Source organism: Malaclemys terrapin, chromosome 1 (genome assembly GCF_027887155.1).
Source record: "Malaclemys terrapin pileata isolate rMalTer1 chromosome 1, rMalTer1.hap1, whole genome shotgun sequence".
Taxonomy (NCBI): Eukaryota; Metazoa; Chordata; order Testudines; family Emydidae; genus Malaclemys; species Malaclemys terrapin.
The window spans coordinates 336,135,551-336,155,957 of NC_071505.1; the positions used below are offsets into that span (position 1 = coordinate 336,135,551).

At 46.5% G+C, this 20,407-nt stretch overlaps 1 protein-coding gene across 3 annotated transcripts in view; it reads left to right on the forward strand.

Annotated features, from left to right (window-relative positions):
- Positions 1-20,407, forward strand: part of TENM4 (teneurin transmembrane protein 4) — a 752,323-nt gene that overhangs the window by 702,005 nt on the left and 29,911 nt on the right. For all 3 annotated transcript variants that reach the window (XM_054015769.1, XM_054015770.1, XM_054015771.1), the window contains 3 exons: positions 5,680-5,834; positions 7,869-8,746; positions 19,793-19,965. In XM_054015769.1, coding sequence (XP_053871744.1) covers positions 5,680-5,834; positions 7,869-8,746; positions 19,793-19,965 — 1,206 coding nt within the window. The remainder of the gene's footprint in view (positions 1-5,679; positions 5,835-7,868; positions 8,747-19,792; positions 19,966-20,407) is intronic.

Genomic DNA, 20,407 nt, shown 5'->3' on the forward strand with positions numbered 1-20,407 from the left:
TCATTCTAGAGTGCCAGTGAACGCTCTTTCATTTTGAAGTATTATGAAATACAACTGGAGCAAGCAAGCGACTTCTTAGACCTGTAACCAGCAGTCCTTAGACTTGCCCCTACCTTCTCTATTTCTCTGGAGAGCAGAGTGCCAATGCGCGTGGATGGGCAGAGGAGAGTAGAAAACAATTCTGTGGGCCGAGCTGGCTGAATGTATCCAGCAGTTCGGGCAGCTGCTGGCCAGGGAAGCTTTTGGAAGATTCAGTCTGCAGCTAGCTCTGCAAGGCTCTACTCTTTCTAAGTCTGAAGCCACGTCTTGACCCAAAATATTAATCTAGGCATGGGAGCAGGAACTTTGGTTTGCAGCAGAGAAGCAAGGTCCCCTTTCCAGCTTGTATGCAGCTACCAGGGAAGCAGAGGTCTTTGCTTGCATGGACAGCTTCAGCAGGGGGATCTCTCCCACTTGCCAGAAAATACTCAAGAAGATGAATGTGACAATCTTGCAGAGCTAGCTGTAGCCGATGAAGAGTCAGGCCCAAGGTATCAAAACCCTCACCTGGACTCTCCATGGCCCATTCCCTCCTTGGCTCCTCTGTTGAAACAAGGCATATTAGAAATACAGCAGATCAATAGATAAAACACGGGTGGCAGTTGCAGGATCGGTGGTATTTGTTAATCACTGGTCTGGCCCTTCCAATTCATTTGACACAGAGCGTGGCAGAGCTTTCAGATGCTAATGAATTTCAGTATACTCTGTACATTAAAGTGTTATCACTTTCTAATTATCATCTGCTAATACTGATCTTATTCTACAAGCAAGCTTTAAAAAAAAATATTAGAACTCCAGCTTGTCAGAGTGTTTTGTTTCCATCTAAGCACTCGCCAGTGGGTCTTGTCACGAAAATGTTGTGGCAGTGAAATTGCCAAGAAGCCTGCAATTAACAGAGATCCAAGTGACAAGACTGACACAATATGAAGATCGTTTCAGAAGGGGGGAAAAAGTCCATCCATTCAGCGCCACAAAAGAGATGCAAAATGAAGTAATTAATTTGAGGACAGATCATTTCCGTCGGTGTGTAGTACTGCATGCATGAGCAAAACCTCAATTGTTCACTAAGTGCTCATCAATTCTAGCAGAATAAAAAAATAACAGGAAAGACAAGCATTTATCCAGCCAGACAAGGAAGCTCCATGTATAGGTTTCTTCTGAACCTAACTAACTTGTATTCGGGTTGTGAGGATTAGAGGAGATTCCATTCCTTTACATCTTCTCTGCCATCGGACGAGGATCTCCATTCAGCATCGTATGTACTGAGCTGTGCACCATGAGCTGCCGCATTCATTTCACATGATCTTATTGGGATTTTTTGTTAATAGGTGCCCAAGTGTAGGGTAACTACTTTTAGCTGTTCCTACTCTCTGGTATCAGTTCGCCCTGCAGCTTCGTGCTGTCCTGTCATCAAGCCACGAGGCCCTGACGTTACAAACGAAATGCCCTCATGAGACAGCGTTCCACCAGCATAACGCATTATCATGACACTTCAATGGCACTGCAAGCCCTGCTTGCTAAAGGATGTTGACCACCCCAGAGGAGCTGGGGTGATTTCACATTTGGCAGCCCAGATCTTAAAATTCTGAGGTGCTGTACTGCAGTCCTTACTCAGGTAACATCAATGGGAATCTCATCTGATTAAGGTATCTGCACACCTGGGCTTTTGATTTGCAGGTCAACCATCTTTAATTCTAATTGTGTTGCTGTAGGTAAACGAGAGAAGGCTTGTGCCAATGCAACTTACACTTCAGAGGCCTTCAGTTCAGCATGTGAACTAGTGAACTTCAGTTCAGACAGTGAACTAGCCTCAGCTGTGCCTCCTGTAAGTAGCCTGGCCAAAAGATGGAATTTCCTGTAATTAACTCCCCAAAAGGGTCCCCTTCCAGAGAGGAAAAATGAAAATTCCTTTAAGAGATGAAGTGGTAAATTAAGCCCGAGAATAGCCCTGACCACTATAGTCTGCTACACGGTAACCATCAGTACTTCTCTCTCTCCAAACTGAAAACTATCTGTTTCAAAGGCATCGGTCTAAAGGAGGGTGGAGCTCCTCATTATGAGAACATCAGAAAGTTTAATTCCAAGAAGAGCAAGTAAAGTGACCTAGTGTGGAATATACACCATACGAAGAGAGACTGATGGCACTTATTTAATGCCTGTATCCCATCTCCCGGGTTTGATCCTGGGTGAGTTCACTGGGCAATGAGGGGAAGCTGAGAGGGCTCTAAACAGCCTTCCTTTCTCCCCTGCCAGCCTTCAGCCTAAAGAGCAGCTGGACAGTCCACTAGGGACCATTCTATTGGCCCACAATAACCAGAGGCCCTGCACTGCCCTCATACACAGCCTGCATGGACAGCAGGATGGAGCAGGTGACATAATAGCAGCATTAGGATTTCCCTACATCAGGAATCCCCATCTACTCCTTTAGGGCAGCTTTAAGCCAGCAGGGAAAAGGGGACTCAGGCTAAACCAAGGATCAGGCCCTTTTCTTCCTTTGTCTATACCACTGAATTCTCTTTCCCTGTTACTATTTAACTAGACAAGTATAACGTTTAACTCACTAAAGCATTTGGGGTTACAATTTTTAGGAAAGATACTTTGCAAAATAAAGTTGTATTGTGTTGGTGGTTAGAACCGAATCCTGGAAGCAAATATACACGTGGCCTGATTTTGCTGTAGCTGGCTAATCAGCCCAGACTGCATTACCCAGACATTAGACCCAAGTATCGACCACTGTGAAGAGCTGTCAGCATACTTGGCTGATAAGCTCAACTGAAAACATATGGAACTAACTAGGAAAGAAAATTCCAGCCCTGACCAAATTGTATTATCCACCCCCCACCCCTGATTGAGCTTGTACCCATCACATATGCTGAAGCTCAAGAAGCTCTGAAAAATATTAAAACCCCAAGCTTTGAAATGAGTCCCGGCCCCTCTTGGCTGATAAAAACCAGTGAAGAACTAAGCCCACTACTAATGGAAATAGTTGATGCCCTTCTTCAGAGATGCATACCTACTAAACCCTTTGAAAAGCGCAGTACCATCCCAAGTCCAACCACCCATTCCTGGGCAATATAACTGAGAAAATAATAACCACCAAGCTCTAATGGCATGTGACCTCCTGGTTGGCTCACAATCAGGGTTCAGACCACGGTACTGCACAGAAACTGTTCTAGTGGCATTAAAAGACAACCTCCTTAAGTCCATGGGAAAGGCAAGATCTCTATGCTCATATTACTGGACCTCTCTGCAGCCTTTGACACAGTGGGGCACAAGCTACTGCCAACCCATCTACGTGACATCGCAGGAGTAGATGGCCCAGCACTACAGTAGTTTCAATCATTCTTCTGCCGCAGAAACTCTGAGGGTGGTGTTAGGTATCTGCTCCTTCTCTCCAAAGGTCCTCACCTGCAGATTCCCACAAGTATCTGTAATGTATGTGTCCCAGACTGGTGGGTGAGCTAGTGAAATACCAAGGACTTAGCTGCCAACAGTATGCCAGTATTATTCCACTAGATGTCTCATTCTAAACCAATGCAACCACTGCCACTGCTAAAACATCAGAATGCGGCCAAGAAATCCAACTCCTGGTTCAAGAATGGCTGGCTCAAGCTGAACCCAAGCAAGACCAAAGTGATGCTAGTCGGAAAGGGGACACACTTCAAAGAACTGGCCAAGATGTTGTCTCCACCTTTCATGAAAGGTGTACAGCCCCCTTCATCAAAGTATTTCGAAGCCTCAGCGTCCTGGTTTACCCCTCACTAAGCTTGTATGACCAGGTAGCATCAGTATCTAAAAATGCCCTTTCTCACTTCCAGCTCACTATGAATCTTTGTCCCGTAAGCACAGATGAGGACCTGGACACCGTGATCAATGCATTCATGTCCTCCAGACTGAATTACTGTAATTCACTGTATTTGAAGTTGAGTGTGAAGATGATGCCCAGACTTCAGCTGATACAGGATGTGGCTGCACGCCTTCTCCGTGGTTTAGGTCACCATGAGCTCATCAGGCCCATGCACCAATGTCAGGCCCAGGCAGCTTCTGATGTCAGTTTAAGGCTTTGGTCCTAATCTTCAAAACAATTAATGGCTCAAGCCGCAGCTACATCAGAGACTGAATTTCAAAGTATAGTTGCACTCCTCTGGGGCAGTGCACATCACAAAGCCTGGGACAAAGCATGTGGAAGCTGAGGACAAAGCGTTCTCAGCCAGGGGATCTGGTTATTAACCATGCTCCCAGAGGAGATCAGGGGAGCCGAGAGTCTGACTCTCTATAGGAAATGCTGCAAAACCTTCCTCTTCAAAAAAGGCCTTTTGAGCAGTAGAATGACATTCACATCATTGTTACCTTCTCCTATCCAAAGAAACCCGAACCCAAAATACGAAATGAATAGACTCTAAAAGATGGAAAAACCCTTCCCCAAGCATAGTTTTAACCTGAAAAGGGAGACCTGTCAGAGACTCCATGAAGTCCACCATGGACTTTCAATATTGCCATTCATTTTATATTGAAGGGGCTAAGGTATTACAGTGATGGGCAGCTGTCTAAAACACTAAGATTGAGAATTCCATTAACTTCTACTCTTGATTTATACCAATATGAAAGAGAGGTGAATGGGGTCCTTGATTTCTGTTCCGGGCTTTGCCAGTGACTCACTGTGCGACTTTGTGAGAGTCACTTTATCTCTCATTTTTCCCATCTGCAAAATGAAGATGATCATGCCTAGCCCATAAGGGTGCTGTGAGGTCTAATTTGTAAGTATAAAGCCCTATGAGAGCCTCTTATGACAGGGGCTTTAGAAATGCAGAGTACAGATAGCCTGGGAAAGAGAGAATTAAGGGAGGTTGTGTAAACAGGGCAAGTGCTTGAGAAGTGATGCTAGAAGGGGCCTGAGGGTGGTTAAAGGTGGAGCAGTGGTCTGAAGCTAAAGATGGAAAAGTTCAAATCAGACATTTAGAATGTGTCTTATGAGAAAGGGGAATGAGACAATGAAATAAGTGGTCTACATGTGTTCACAGAAAGGTTAGTTAAAATGCTGTGGGATTAATATATGGAAAAGCTCTCTTTTTCTTTCAGCAATTCATTGAAAATCCCGTACTACGTTCAAAGAATGGACAGTGATTCCTAAATAAAATTGTAGGGCCTAGTTCTCTGCTGCAGTTAGTTGCTACTGACTTCAGTGGAGTAGTGCCAGGTTTCATTGGCCCATTAGTTGGCCAAATCAAGTATAATTAACTTTTATTCCATTAAATAAATTTCTCCCAACGTCCTCATTCACTTAGGCCCTGAACTCCTTTCACTCCGGTGGGAGTTGGCACAAGCCTTTAGACATCATCATTTATAAAGAGGCATATGCAGGGCCGGCGCAACCCATTAGGCGACCTAGGCAGTCGCCTAGAGCACTACAATTTGCGGGGCGGCGACTGCAGCGGTATTTCGGCACTGGGACCTTCCGCTGCCTCTTTGGGGGGCGGCATTTCGTGGCGGGACCTTCCGCCGTCTAGGGCAGCAGAAAAGCTGGTGGCGCTCCTGGGCATATGTCGAGCAATGCTAAAAAACATTTGTTGCCTCAGCAAGGTATTTTGTTATCCTCTGGTGACCTTTCATTTGTGATTTCCCTGCTCTTCTCCTTCCTAGGCATCACTGTGGACAAGTTTGGGTTGATTTACTTTGTAGACGGCACCATGATCAGACGTATTGACCAGAATGGGATTATCTCAACCATGCTGGGCTCCAATGACTTGACATCTGCCAGGCCTCTCAGCTGTGACTCTGCCATGGACATTTCTCAGGTACAAAAACTTGTATCAAATCAAAAGACCAGGCCAGTTTTACTCTTGCCGTCCTATAATGACTAGGGGCAGGCTTGCTTTTTTGTCATAGATAATTTGGCACAGCACAGTTTTAGGACTGAATCAAATTAACATCTGGGAAATAGTGATAGGATGCTGTGGTGCCAAAATTAGCATCAGCTGGAAAACAAGTATTTTGAATTGCATCAAATTGCAAATTGGTTGTCGCTACCGTCATCCTGGGCTTTTAAGTCCTGCTGGTTAAAGGCAAAAAACCCCAAAAGTTCTGTGTTTGATTATTTCTTTATTTGTGGCTGGGACAGTAGGCAAACCTGTTACTGGCCAGGACTCAATTTTCTGGGGTGCTGCCCATCCCATCAAATAATGCCAGTTTGGAGGTACAGTCATTTAAAACCTTTTTTGCCATTTATTATTGGATGGCCGGAGGAATGTCACCCCGTTCTGCAAAAATACAAATCCTAGCTGGTGGGCTAAGTACTGTTATTCAGCCACAATGGATATCAATGGGGTTTCCCTTTTGTAACTACCTACATAATTTTCATGCTCCCATATGGAATCTATTCTTCATGTTTTCCCCCCTAATTTGAAAAGATTACTCTTGCTTCTTTGTAGCAGGTTCCCACTGTCCGCAATTCATGAAAAGCTAAAATGACAAGTTTAAAAGCTCTCATGCCTCATATAGAGGTAAATTTTGATGGTTAAAGGCCATCTTGCAGCATAATGGCCCCCATCTCACAAGCATAGTCCTTTCTTTAACAGGATCTTAGTGCCAATCAGAGGAAGTTTATTGTGGACCAGGCTTTTTAAAAATATATTTTCAGCTCGCTTATAGCTTTTATATAATAATGTCCTCTTTAAACAGTTCTGAGATGGGTTCAAAATATGCCATCTGCATCCCCCGTCTCCCCATTCTTTAAAGTGAAAGGAGCTGTTCTCAGATAGTTCTGAGACAGACAGACACAACAGACAAGTTTTAAAAAAACTCAGCTTGGGGAACTATCTTTTCATCATTTAGAGTGACTAGAAAAGTCTCAGCAGTCAGGCCCCTGAGGCACTGCGAGACCAGAGGGCATGAAATATTTAGCTGCCAACATTGACAAGAAATGGGTTTTAAGGAACTGAAAATTCCCTTGTCAGTTCTGAGTAAACTCTGCTCTTGACGCTAACTCAAGGCTGCAGTGGAGCAATGCTCTAAAGACTATATGGGAATGTATGGAGACATGCATTATTGATAGGGTTACCATATCTAATAAATAAAAAAAGAGGACCCTCCACGGGCCCTGGCCCCGCCCATTTCCCCACCTCCTAGCCCCGCCCCCTCCTCCCTCCCACTCCCAGCCACGGGGAAAGGGCTGCCCCAGCGCTACCGGCTTCACGGTTTGCCGGGCAGCCCCCAGACCCTACGCCCCCGGCCGGCGCTTCCCCAGCGCAGCTGGAGCCCGGGAGGGGAAGCGCCCAGCCGGGGGCGCAGGGTCTGGAGGCTGCCCGGCAAACCGTGAAGCCGGTAGCGCTCGGGCTTTGGGCAGCCCCTATGCCTCCGGACCCTGCGCCCCCAGCCGGGCACTTCCCCTCCTGGGCTTCGGCGGCGCAGGGTCTGGAGGCACGGGGGCTGCCCGAAGCCGGTAGTGCTCGGGCAGCCCAGCTCTTAAACAGAGCCGAGCTGCCCGAGCGCTACCGGCTTTGGGCAGCCCCCGTGCCCCCGGACCCTGCGCCCCCAGCCGGGCACTTCCCCTCCTGGGCTCCGGCGGCGCAGGGTCTGGAGGCATGTGGGCTGCCCGAAGCCGGTAGCGCTCAGGCAGCCCGGCTCTTAAACAGAGCCGAAGAGGAGCAGAGCCTCCAGCCGCGGCGGCTCTGCTCCTCCCCGACTCTTCGGCTCTGTTTAAGAACCGGGCTGCCCAAAGAACGGGGTCTGGAGGCATGGGGGCTGCCCGAAGCCGGTGATAAGGCTGATTTTGGGAAGCAAATAGAAAAAATAGACATTTTAACAGTTTCTTTGTGTTGTTCCATTATTAGGTTCGTCTAGAGTGGCCCACAGATCTGGCAGTCAACCCGATGGATAATTCCCTGTATGTCCTCGATAATAACGTTGTGTTGCAGATCTCTGAAAATCACCAAGTGCGCATTGTGGCCGGGAGGCCTATGCACTGCCAGGTCCCAGGCATTGATCACTTCCTCCTCAGCAAAGTGGCAATACATGCAACTTTGGAATCTGCCACGGCTTTGGCCGTCTCCCATAACGGGGTCCTGTATATCGCTGAGACCGACGAGAAGAAGATCAACCGCATCAGGCAGGTCACCACCAATGGGGAAATCTCCCTTGTTGCTGGTGCACCAAGCAGCTGTGACTGCAAAAATGATGCCAACTGTGACTGCTTCTCTGGGGATGATGGCTATGCAAAGGATGCCAAGCTCAATGCCCCTTCCTCCCTAGCAGTGTGCGCAGATGGGGAGTTGTATGTTGCTGACCTTGGAAACATCCGAATCCGCTTTATTCGGAAAAACAAGCCATACCTCAACACACAGAACTTATATGAGTTGTCCTCTCCTATAGACCAGGAACTCTACTTGTTTGACACCAGCGGTAAACACCTTTATACGCAGAGCCTGCCCACTGGAGATTACCTTTACAATTTTACCTACACCGGAGATGGAGACATAACCTTGATCACTGATAACAATGGTAACTTAGTCAATGTCCGGAGAGATTCCACTGGGATGCCACTCTGGCTGGTGGTGCCAGATGGCCAGGTCTACTGGGTGACAATTGGCACCAACAGCGCTCTCAAGAGCGTGACAGCACAAGGGCATGAAGTGGGTCTGATGACGTACCATGGCAACTCTGGTCTTCTTGCCACCAAGACCAATGAAAACGGATGGACAACATTTTATGAGTAAGTGCTGCTAGGATAATATGCCTTTGGCACCAGTTTGTATTCCATGTAATGTTAATGGAATAAAATTCACTGGATGAAATTCACCCCAGTGTAGAATGGCCGAAGAGCAAAGCATCAGGTCCCACGTAAGCTCTTAGTATAGGATTTAAGGGGTATATAGTGTGGACTGAATTCTCTGCACTGAGTGAATTTTACCTATCGATTTAGGCTGAGATAGTCAAAGCTACTTAAAGGATGTGGATGCCCAATTCCCGTTAATTTTAGTTGGAACGGGAAAGTTAAGCTGGATATCGAAAAATCTTACTGAGCTTTGAAAATCTCAGTCTGGGGTTTGGGAAAGATCCAGAGGAGTTTCCAGGCTCGCAGAGGAGCAGGATCAGCTGACCCCACCAAGTACAGGGGAAAACCCGCACACCCCAGCGGGACTGAAACTAACACCCTCTATAGCCCAGAACAGGAGTACTATAGAAACTCAGCCAGGAGGAGCTGACTGGCTGCCCCTGCCAGCCTGAGCTGACTCTGTGCAACGTTCTGTCTGACCAAAGGGGGCACAGATGCATTGACAAACCAGCTCCCAGTAGGGCTCCTAGGTGTGATGTTGGATGATGATGATGATAATAATAAGAGTTCTTAAGTCTCTATTGAGGGGTCTGTAGGGAATCACGGCCCACCCACTCCACTGGGTTCCAGCTCAGGGTCCTTAAACCAGACAGGCAGAATCAATCCTCCACAACTCCTCCTGCTGTGCCCTGAGCTCCTTCCTACCTCCCTGGGCTCTGTAGGCTTCTCCAGCCTGTAGATCCAGTCGTCCCTTCTTTGTGGTGTTGTCTCTGGGCATCTTCTCACCAGCTTGCTGGCAGGACTTTACATCTCCAGCCTGCTTGCTCCTCTTCAAGGCCCCACTCCCCTCTGCTTCTCAGCTCTTTTTTTCTCCTAGCGGCTATGAGGCTGCTAATCAGTGCTGGCTGGTACTTGCTGCATTAACTGCTTGGTTGTCAGGCCAGCATGGGTCTGTAACCCCCAGTGATACCTAGTCATGGACCAGGACCCCATGTGCTAGGTGCTGTACAAACACAGAACAAAAAGAAACTCCATGTCCCAAAGAGCTGACAATCTTAAGTATAAGACAAGAGACAACAGATGGGGACAGACAGAAAGGGAGCACAGTGAGACAATATTGGTCAGGCTGGTAGGTGGTGTCTCAGCTCACCAGCAGGCCGACTGTTAGTAAGTTATTTGTAGGCTTCATGGCAAAGGAGAGTTTTAAGGAGGGATCTGAAGGACGATAATGAGTTACTGTGCGGATGGGTACGGGAGCTTCTCCCACGTGTTGAGGGGCAGCATGGGAGAAAGCATTAATATGCTTATTTGAATATTTTCCAAGTGGGTAAAGGAATCTGACAGTCTCTTGTTCACTCCCCTGCCAGAGCTCCTACTATATGTGCTCCAGTGTTTTGTCCAATCTAATTTTATATGGCTCGGGGTGTAGGACTGACACCACTCCCCTAGGAAGACAATTCCACAGTCATTAGATTATAATGTCATTATTATTGTTATTGGTATGCTTTGTTACATGCCAGCCATGTGCTCAGTGCTTTATGGGACACTCCCTGTCCCAGGGGACTCACAGGCATAGAGAAGACAGGATGCGCTGGGAAGCAAGGATGATTTGGGGCAGGTGTTTGGTTTAGTTTAGATAGTGCATCTCTAGCAGGTAATGGGAGAAAGGTTGGTGACTTGGTATAGAAACCTGAATGGAATTGAATGTATGTGCAGGATAAGGCTGAAACAGAGATTTAGAGAGAGAAAGAACAAAGAATAAATGGCCAGATTGGCGTGTGCTTCACTGCAGCTTTTACACTTCATTGCCCCTAATTTACCCCAGTTGTATCTCTATTGTCCCTAACTGAGTTAGACCCAGGATCATTTTGGCCCTTTTCATATTAACATGCTCCACACACTTTTTTTTTTTTTGCTTAATATTTAGTAGTAATACCAAGGCCTTATATAGCACTTTTCATCAGTGGATCTCAAAGGGAAGTAAGTATCACTATCTATGCCCCTTTTAAAGATGGGGAATCTGAGGCACGGAGAGGCAGTGACTTGCCACGCTTACCCAGCAGTGGGGGCAGGATTAGAACGCAGGTCTCCTGCATCCTGAGCTCTAAGCCACACAGCCTCCTGTATTGCTGGTTCTGCCTTGAAAGGGGTTGGTGTAAAGCCTCTGCTAAATCAGCTGAGGGGTAATAGGTTAGTTAGGTTCTGTATTCCTCAATGAATCACAGTTCCTCTCTCTCCACCTCCTATACCAGTGTTGCTCTCTGGGGAGCGGGTTAGCGTAACTAGTTCTCCTTTTTCTCTAGGAGTGGAAGCCCACTACCGTGTCGTAATATTGTGCTAAATCAAGGCACTATTTCCTCTCTCCACAGACACCGACGCTTATGTCTAGCCTAGGGGGTCAGGTGTGTTGGAGAGCCCAAGCTCCAGCCCGAGCCGCAGTGTCCATACTGCTATTCTTAGTGTGCTTGCTTAAGCCCCTCTAGCACAAGTCTATCTACAGTGGTAAGGGAGACAAACCCTAAGAGGCCCTGCACTTGACAACAGAGCTAACCATGGAAAATTAAGCAAACAAAATGTTAGGATCATTAACGATCACATTTATCTCCACTTCCTCTATAGTTTTGGTCATAGACATAAATACAAGAGCAAATTTTTAAGTAAGAGAGAAAAAAAAAGGCAAGCTGCTGTGTGGGTATATTCATGACAGCCCTCCGTTATTTCTTGCTATACAACTCAGCGGGGAAGTTGTGAAACTTATTCTGGGCCAGATGCGTCCCTGGTGTAACTCTGGTCATTTCAGGGGAGTCACATGATAGCTTTTAACCTTTTGTAGCTAAATGGAAACCAGGGTTGGCTAGAGGTTGGCACAGAGGAGTGGGAATCGGGATTGATCTGTGTTCCTGACTCAGTTACTGATTTGCCAGACTAAGGTGCACCAGAGTCTATGTACATCACTGTGCTTGTATCAGGGCATGTTTCTCTAGTTTAGACAAATCCCATGTTCATTCATGATTGCAAAGTGCTTTGAGATCCTCAAATGTAAAACACCCTAGAAGTTGAAAGTAATTTAACTGCAAGTTACATAACACTCCCAGAGCCCCAGTGGACATTTCCGCATTATAGGCTTTACCTTGACTCCCATCAACAAATGCTGGCACAGGATGACATTAAATGATCACCCTATAAGAAAAGAGAAGAGGTCCAGTACTGAGCAGCAGGTGGCAGTACTGAGCAGCAGGTGCATACTTGAGTGAAGGTGGAAAGGAACAGCGGGTAGGTGCCAGTGTGAGCATGTTGGGTACATGGTGCTGCTTCAAGGGGAAGTTTGAATGTGTCAGAACCCGGGGACAGCCACTAGGGTCACATCTTACCTTTGACTCAGGTGCAAAGATCAATGGTGAGAGAGGGTATGGCTGTATTGAACACTTCCAGCCACTCACCATGCATTTGATTGCAAGTAGTTTTCTCCCTGTACCTGTTGCTAATATTGGGGTAAATCATGGCTCTTATGCCACAACGTGCCCAAGACACAGCTGAGTTGGTGCAGCACTAGTGTGTGGAGCAGGAGGCAGGTTGTGGGGATCTAGCATTGGAGGTCGGTCTGGAGCACGCCATGGAATCCAGCTCCCCAGGGACTCCCAGCAGATCCCGACTCAGACTGGGGAGGGGGAGGTCTGCTGCAGCACTGAACGACTGGCTGTTCCTCCCCACACAGCAAGGGGAGAGGAGCTGTGCGGACTACTGTACTCAGGGACTACAGAGCTGCTCCATAACCCTTGGGATGGGACTTAGCAGGAGGTTAGTCTGTTTTTCACCCTTCTCTTCTTTGAGAGAGAAACTCACTCCAGTGCAGCAAAAAGGCCTATGCCCCTTTGAAGTTTATTGTGACTCTGATTGCCAAGCAACTGCATTAAATACTCACCTTCACGCTGAACCTTCATCAGTAATAATCGATGGGAAAGGAAGCAAGTCCCGGCAACTGCATCAGGCTAAAAATCTCTCGTCGTCCATCTCCTTAAGCCAGAGAGAAGGGATGCTGTATAGTTTGTTGGGTTTTCTTTAGCTTGACCTGAAAGAATTGCTACCAATCTGGACATAGCTTATTAGTCATTTTTTTCAGAAACCAGAGCCTTGTTAAAAAACATTTTTATAAAGTCAGGACTGTAGTAATTATCTTGATTAGCTCATTGTGATGGTATCACTGTATGCTAAATAATTTAATTTCCCCCAGAGCCTAAGTCAACCCTTTCATGCATTATTTAGCCAATATAAGGCTTTTTAGTTCAAGTCTTTTGTCTGCTCAATTAGTTCTCAAGGTCACTTCTTCAGGTGCAAACATAGGTGTTTACACATCACTGCAATTAATGCTTAGGATCAAATTGCCCAGAAACCCCAAACCCGTTTATGCTGCTCACCTACAAGAGGTGACTCACAGACAGGGGGAAAAGTGTTCTTGAACCAGATCTTCAGATTGAAGTTAATGGAAATATGCCCATTTACATCAGCTGAGTTTTTGGCCTTTACGTTGTATGGAGATGATGTCTCATAAAGGACTAAAAGTTGCCAAGCCTCACACACTCCCTAAAGAGCAGCTTACAAAAGCATGTTGGATGAAATGCACAATAGGGCTGTGTGCTGGCCCTCTGCCCAGGAGTGAACTTCACCCTCCGTGAATTAGCAAAAGCCACAACTCATTAATAACAACAGTAACTTTCTAGTTGTGGGTAGGTTTTTTTCCATTCACAGGGGCAGAGTTAAGGTTGTTTGCATGTTGGAAAGTGGAAATGCTTCCATATATTAATGTGAATGAGTTTGGAGCCAAGGTTGAAGTTATAATTGCTTTCTGTTAACCTCTTGTGATTTCCTTATTTGTTTAATGTTTGGTTTTGTGATGTGTATAATTGTGTGTCTAGTTTTGAATTGCGTGTGGCACCATTAATGATAAACAAACTAAGTCGTTTTGTGAGAAGTTATAGTAAAATTCTAGATAATTATAGAGATATATAACACTTCTCCTGTGCGCCAGAATAAGTTCTGTGGACATGTTCTGTGCCACAGGGACAGCAGTTCTGGGTACCTGGTACTAAAATATATATTCCTGGGGAATTCTGCACCACTCTGCACGTGCAGAATTCATGTCCCCCACAGATTTCTTTGCTTTCCTGCAAAAAAATGACTTTCTGATGGGGAAGCAAAGGGAAGTCGCAAACGCAGTCACTTGACTCTCCCCAACAGTGTGAGCATGTCGTTTCAGGTCCCCAGATCAGCCAGCAGAGAGGTAAATCACTGCAGGGGGGCAGGGCTTGGGATCCCTCAGCCAGTGGCTCATATCCTGCACTGGCTCAGCAGCTAGTCCCTGCTGGGCTGGTGGCAGAGAGGACAGGAGATCCTTTTCCCCTGGAAGGAGCAGCGGAGGCCATCACTGGGTCAGACCCATTCCCAGAAACTTACTCCGGCTGCAGGAAGCTCCATACTCCCTCCCCCCGCCCACATCCTGCCCCCATCACTCCTCAACTGTGGGGGGAGGGATCATTGTACGGGGAATTGCTCCCCCCATCCACCCAACCCCCTACCAAAGGGGGCGGGGCAAGCGTGTTCAGTTTTGTGCAATTAGAAAGTTGGCAACCCTAGCCTGGCATGAAGGGACAGGGCCCTGGGACCCTTGTGCTGTGTCAGGGTCAGGTGCAGTCTCACTGCTGAGTCCCTGTCCCGGGGTGTGGGCTACAGGGTGATCTCCCATCTCTGTGCAGGTGACCTGTGACCCCCACTGCCATCCTGGAGCCTCCACATTTACTTATTGACAAATAAAATGTACAGAATTTTAAAATATTGCACACAGAATTTTTATTTTTTTGGTGTAGATTTTTTTTTTTTTTTTTGGTGCAGAATTCCCTCAGGATTAAATATAGGGAGTTGTTAATGTCCTAAGAATAGTGAGAGCCCACAGTTCAAACACAGCAAAGTTGTTTATTGTTTGAAGCCTGCATGATTTTAACATTCAATGAGTAATATATATATTTTGGCTCCTCTTTTCTGTTGGCCATTTGGTGAGCTGGCATGTACTACTAATAATAGGGTGGAATATATTGATTTTGTGTGCAGGCTGTTTTTAAGGAGCAGGTTAGCTTGCATGTATGTAAAACATATGGGTAGTTCAATAGAGTTTTTATATATTTAAAACTTTGTTAAATACGTTTGGAAAGTTGTGAAGAGGCTAGACTTTGTGGAGTGTATAAACACACACAAAATATAGTTTGTGAGGTGCATTCAGAGTCTTTAGCACTAAATGTAACATTAGTGTGGTTTATTTTTCCAACCTATTTGACTGCTAGTTGCAAAAGGCTGATGAAATGTGAAAAATCTAAGATGAGGAAGCCTCGGGAATCCTGGAACAAGTTGACTTTCTGAATAGACAGTACTTGTGACCCTGCTTTGATTCCCAGGGATCACGCTTCTATACGACAGTAATGTGATAAATGAAAGCGCTGAATGTTTACAAGCTAACAATTAGGCCTCGTAAGTACCAAATACCATTTTAATTCTGTGCATTGAACCTTAGCTAAATAAATTTCCAATTGGGGATGGATGGCAACAGCTTCCTTTGCCGGCCTAATAATTGTCACTGTAATTGTAAAAGCCGAGTCTTTGCAGTCGGTTTGAATAGGAGGCAGCGGCTGCATTCTCAGGTGATGAATTCATTGCTCTGAGTGCTGCTGTGCTCATTCCCGTGTTTCAGAATTTCCTTAATTCTGGTGCTTTTGTAGCATTTGGAGAACACAAAAAGTCTTAGGTTGTGATGAAAACTGGGCCACCTCTAAATCCTTAGATTGTGGAAACAGGTCTATGCAGCTTAGCTTTGAAATGAATTGACTAGAGGAGATTTATCTTACTACAAATACCAGGACACACCTGCAGCTACATGAGAGCCAGTCACCTGGCCTTCCTCTCGGAGCTGGGAATCTGTCATATAAATGACTTTGTGGAGGCGGAGGTGAAAAGAGATGAAACATCCATGTCATTCACTTTGACTTGTTAAAACTTATTATCTATTCAGAAACACGGAGGCCTTAAAGTCAGAGGGACCCATGGGGTTGGGGTTTATAATAAACAGCATCCTGTATGTACCATACACTCTAATCCAAGACAAAAGGGCAAAGTGCTCCAGTCATAAGCAAAATATATAATGAGAAAGGAGGAAAAGAAATGTGCCATGAGAAAAGTACTTTGTGTCCAAATGGGAATGTCGGTCATAACTCACGTTTATATTGAGCCTTCTTTTGTGTTGCCATCCGAGTGCTAAAAGGCTTTTGTTTGGACATGAATTTTTTACACTTCATCTGCCACTAATTAAAAATAATAATAAAAATGTTAATAGTGCAGTTGCGCTACCTTCTCACATTCCCCTCCGTCGGATGTGACCTTTTAACAGCTGCGAATAGGTGAGATATCACCCCCAGAGTAAACTAGTACCATACCCACATCGGTTCCTAATGCAGATGGGATGGAGGTGGAATAGTCATTTAGAATACTTAAAATGCAGATGTTTCAAGTTATCTCTAATTCTCAACCCCAAATTCCTCTCCTGGTTGTTGGGTGACATTCACCACCATAGCTGTGGTGTTTTAGTAAGCGGCATGTGTGACATTTTATTTAAATTATGTTTAGTTTTTTTTATTCTGATGTAAATATAATAAGCCTGTATAAAGATCTAAGTGCCTTGACATCTAAAATTTGCATATATGCAAATTCGCTCTCACACACACACACACACACGCACACACTCATACCTATATTTCTATATGTATGAGCTACTTTGTGTATGTGTAAATTATTTGAAGACTTCCAAATCCTCCTGTCCCAAGCAGCGGCAGGGCTAGGATGTGTAGCTGCCGAGAACTTGGCCTCTGTCATTGAGCTAGATGAGATGCGAGGGAGTCTGGAGGCCTGCTAGTGTACATGAACGGGTGAGTGTTAGCAGGTGTCTGAGATGTGCAGATGGGTGGGAACTGGATGGTGCTTGTGACTGGTGGTTGGTTGAGTGCTGAAAAGTGCCTAAGGGTGCTGGATAGATGGGGGAGTAGAGGGAGTCTGGAATTGCTAATGGGTGTCTGAGGGGCTGGCGGGAGCTTGGTGTAAAACTGGTGACTCTAGGGTAGGTCTACACTTACAGTGGCGTGTACAGTACAGACACTGCGTGCCCAGCTAGCACAGGTATAAATAGCAGTGTGTACAGCAAGGCACATGTCTAAAGCCTAGGATATATACCCTGCATGGCTCTCTTCATGCCCATGCAGTGCCTCCTAGATGTTGTTGAGGATTGCAAAATGACTCCGCTTCCGGGAGGTCTTCATGCCTTGAACACTGTTGATAAGAACGCAGTGGCTTGGCTTGACCGGATTGCATATGCTAAATATAGGGCCTCCTCTTTTGTCTACACTGCTATTTCTGCAGTGAAAGACTCCGGAAGTGGAGAAAGGCTCCGGCCCGGGGGAAGCAGCGAGTAAAGGCCTTCCGCTGCGGTGGGTAGCTCCACACCGCAGTGCATGTGGACGCAGCTTGCTTTTCACTGCGGCATGTGTTACACGCCGCTACCTGTGTAGCCAAGAGTAGGCAAGGTCTTAGTGAGGGTGCTGGTAGGAAGGCTGTTGTCTGGAGGGCTGTTTGTGGGGAGCTGGGAAGTAAACTGGGGCTGAAAGGCTTTGTGAGGTTTATTTTGAATGTGTAAGTGGCACTTGTGGTGTATGGGACTTTTGCTGGCTCTCTGCATGGGGCTGATTGTCATTCATAGAATCATAGAATATCAGGGTTGGAAGGGACCTCAGGAGGTCATCTAGTCCAACCCCCTGCTCAAAGCAGGACCAATTCCCAACTAAATCATCCCAGCCAGGGCTTTGTCAAGCCTGACCTTAAAAACCTCTAAGAAAGGAGATTCCACCACCTCCCTAGGTAACCCATTCCAGTGCTTCACCACCCTCCTAATGAAAAAGTTTTTCCTAATATCCAACCTAAACCTCCCGCACTGCAACTTGAGACCATTACTCGTTCACTTATGATCAATCATAGTGCTCTTAGGACTTGGGTGAAATAGCAGCCAGTAACAACCCCTTAGACTTCAGTGAGGTTACTCCTGACTAGCCCCATAGTAAGAGGAGAACAGGGGTGTATCAGACCAACATCTCATGTTTTTATATGTGACTTGACTCTTTAGCACCATCCTTGCCCTGAGGTTGTTAATGCTCCAGGTCTGAACTATGGGGTTCAGAGACAGAAGTTTGGGTGGCAGAGCGGCGGGAGTGGATCTGAGCTCATCGCTACTCTTAGGGTGGCACTCTGTGTAAATACTGGTGTCAATATAAAAAGCGCTTGTGCTGTTATGTAACACACCATTGGGGACAGTGATCAGTGATGCGCTTCCTCCATGGGACAAAGACACTAAATAATGTCCCTTGTTCACTGCCGCTGCAGGTGGCGTAAGGATGTCTGCTGGGACTCAGCTGATGTATGAAGTTACATAATGTTTTCAAGTAGGAGACTCACAAATGTCCTTACAGGAGGTACAGTGACACTTAGCAACCAAAACACTTGAGTTCCCGTCGCAGCGCAGACAAACCAACAACTAATGAGCAAAGAAAGTTACTCTGTATTCAGAGCACTTTGTTTGACTTCCAGCTTTAAAAAAAAAGCAATGCAGACCAAATCCTGTGCTCCTAAAGTCACTCGGGAAAGGCTTAACTGGTCTATGCCAAACTCACAAAAACTGTCCTGAATTTATTCTCTTTTCCCCTCTCTTTTCACAACAAGGTAATTAATTACCAGGGCATTGTGCCCAGCTCTCCAAGTGTGAATAATTCCATGACTGAGAGTGTGACATGACTGTGGGCCAGACTCTCCTTGTCACCCAGGGGATGGGAAGACCATAATGTACTTAGACCTTGACTCCAGAGACCCCTGTCTGAGGCCCAGAATGTAGAGAAGATGGCCAGTTACCACTTTTGCTCACTTTTATTTATTTTAAATATTTAAGTTGGTTAAAAATAATCCCATCCTTAAAGATGAGGGGCCAACTCCATCCCTTAGGTGTAAGCATCCACCACCCCACTGACTTCAGTGAAATGGCAGCCACTTGCCCCGGGGTCGAATTTGGCCCATTCATGTTTGGTGTCCCATGGAACATACGTGAATTTGGGCCTGCCAGTGTGAAGTAGCAGGGGAAGACACATTTGGGGGTGAGCGATTTGTTCTGTCATTGTTAGGGGCTCAAATATCATGGTGATGGGCATGGCCTTAGCAACAACTCCATGGCCTCTCTCAGGCTTCTGCTGTAGTGGATAGTGCTGCTAGGACACTTTTCCCTGGTTTTGGATCTTTGAGGGTGGGGGACGTTGTGTCATTATATTCTCTAGTTGCCGTCATGCTTTAGTGGGCCGTGGTGGGATGGCTTAAGCCCCATTTATCATTGGTTATTTTTGCTGTGGGGGGCGGGGCAGGATTCTTACTCCTTCTTTTCCCTGTCTGCTTCCATGACCCCATCGCTGTAGTATCTCCTCAGTGGGCCCAAGAGCTCGAGGGAATTGTGCCACTTTCGTTTCCCATTGCTCTCTACTCCCAGCTTACACTTGGGAAAATCCTGCTTTAGGAAGCTCTTCTCCTTGGGGTATAGTCCCCTTGCTACCTCCCTGCTTTTAGCTCATGTTCTGGCAGAGGGATCTACTTGGGCAATGTCATGATGGAAGGGGCTGGTGGTGTGTGGTCCCTCTTTGTCATGCTACTTATTGAGTTATTGAGCCAAACCTGCACCCCTTTAATGCAAGCAAAACTCCCAGTGGAGTCAGTGGGGGTCCTGGGAGCCAGGTAAATCGGCAGGAGCTTTGCCGCAGTAGAATCTGTGTAAGGGCTTCAGGATCTGGCCTGTTCTTCGTAGAGCAGCACGTAGATCCCCCTCCTCTGTTCATGGTACTGATCACACTCCGTCCTCCTTTTCAGGTACGACAGCTTTGGCCGCCTGACCAACGTCACCTTCCCCACAGGCCAAGTCAGCAGCTTCCGCAGCGATACCGACAGCTCAGTGCACGTCCAGGTAGAAACCTCCAGCAAGGACGACGTTACCATAACAACCAATCTGTCAGCATCAGGCGCCTTCTACACCCTCCTGCAAGGTGAGCCCGGCGACTGCCCCTACCCCACGTTCAACTGCACGCCAAGGATTACACAGCAGGAAACAGACATCTTAATTATCCTAGCACCAGAAAAACCTTCCACCCAGCGCCCTGCAACATGCTGGTGCACTCCCACTCGCACCCACTTACCAAAGCAATAGGAAACATGACAGGGCTCGCTGTCAGTTTTGCAGCTGTTTTCCACTTGGTTCTCAGTTGGTTGCTTAGCTGTACAATGCTATACTCCCTCGTCATTACCATCATTATTCAAACCCACGGGCTAGCTAAACCTGACTGCTCCTCCGGTAGACCCTGTTACTTCACTATTTTAATGGCTTCCCGCTTAAAGAGTCACTGTGTCCCCCACCAGAGTAGGTTTCAATTAAGGAAGTTGCGTATTGGGGATGGTCATTCTTTGTGCAGTGTGCACTGAGCACCCTCC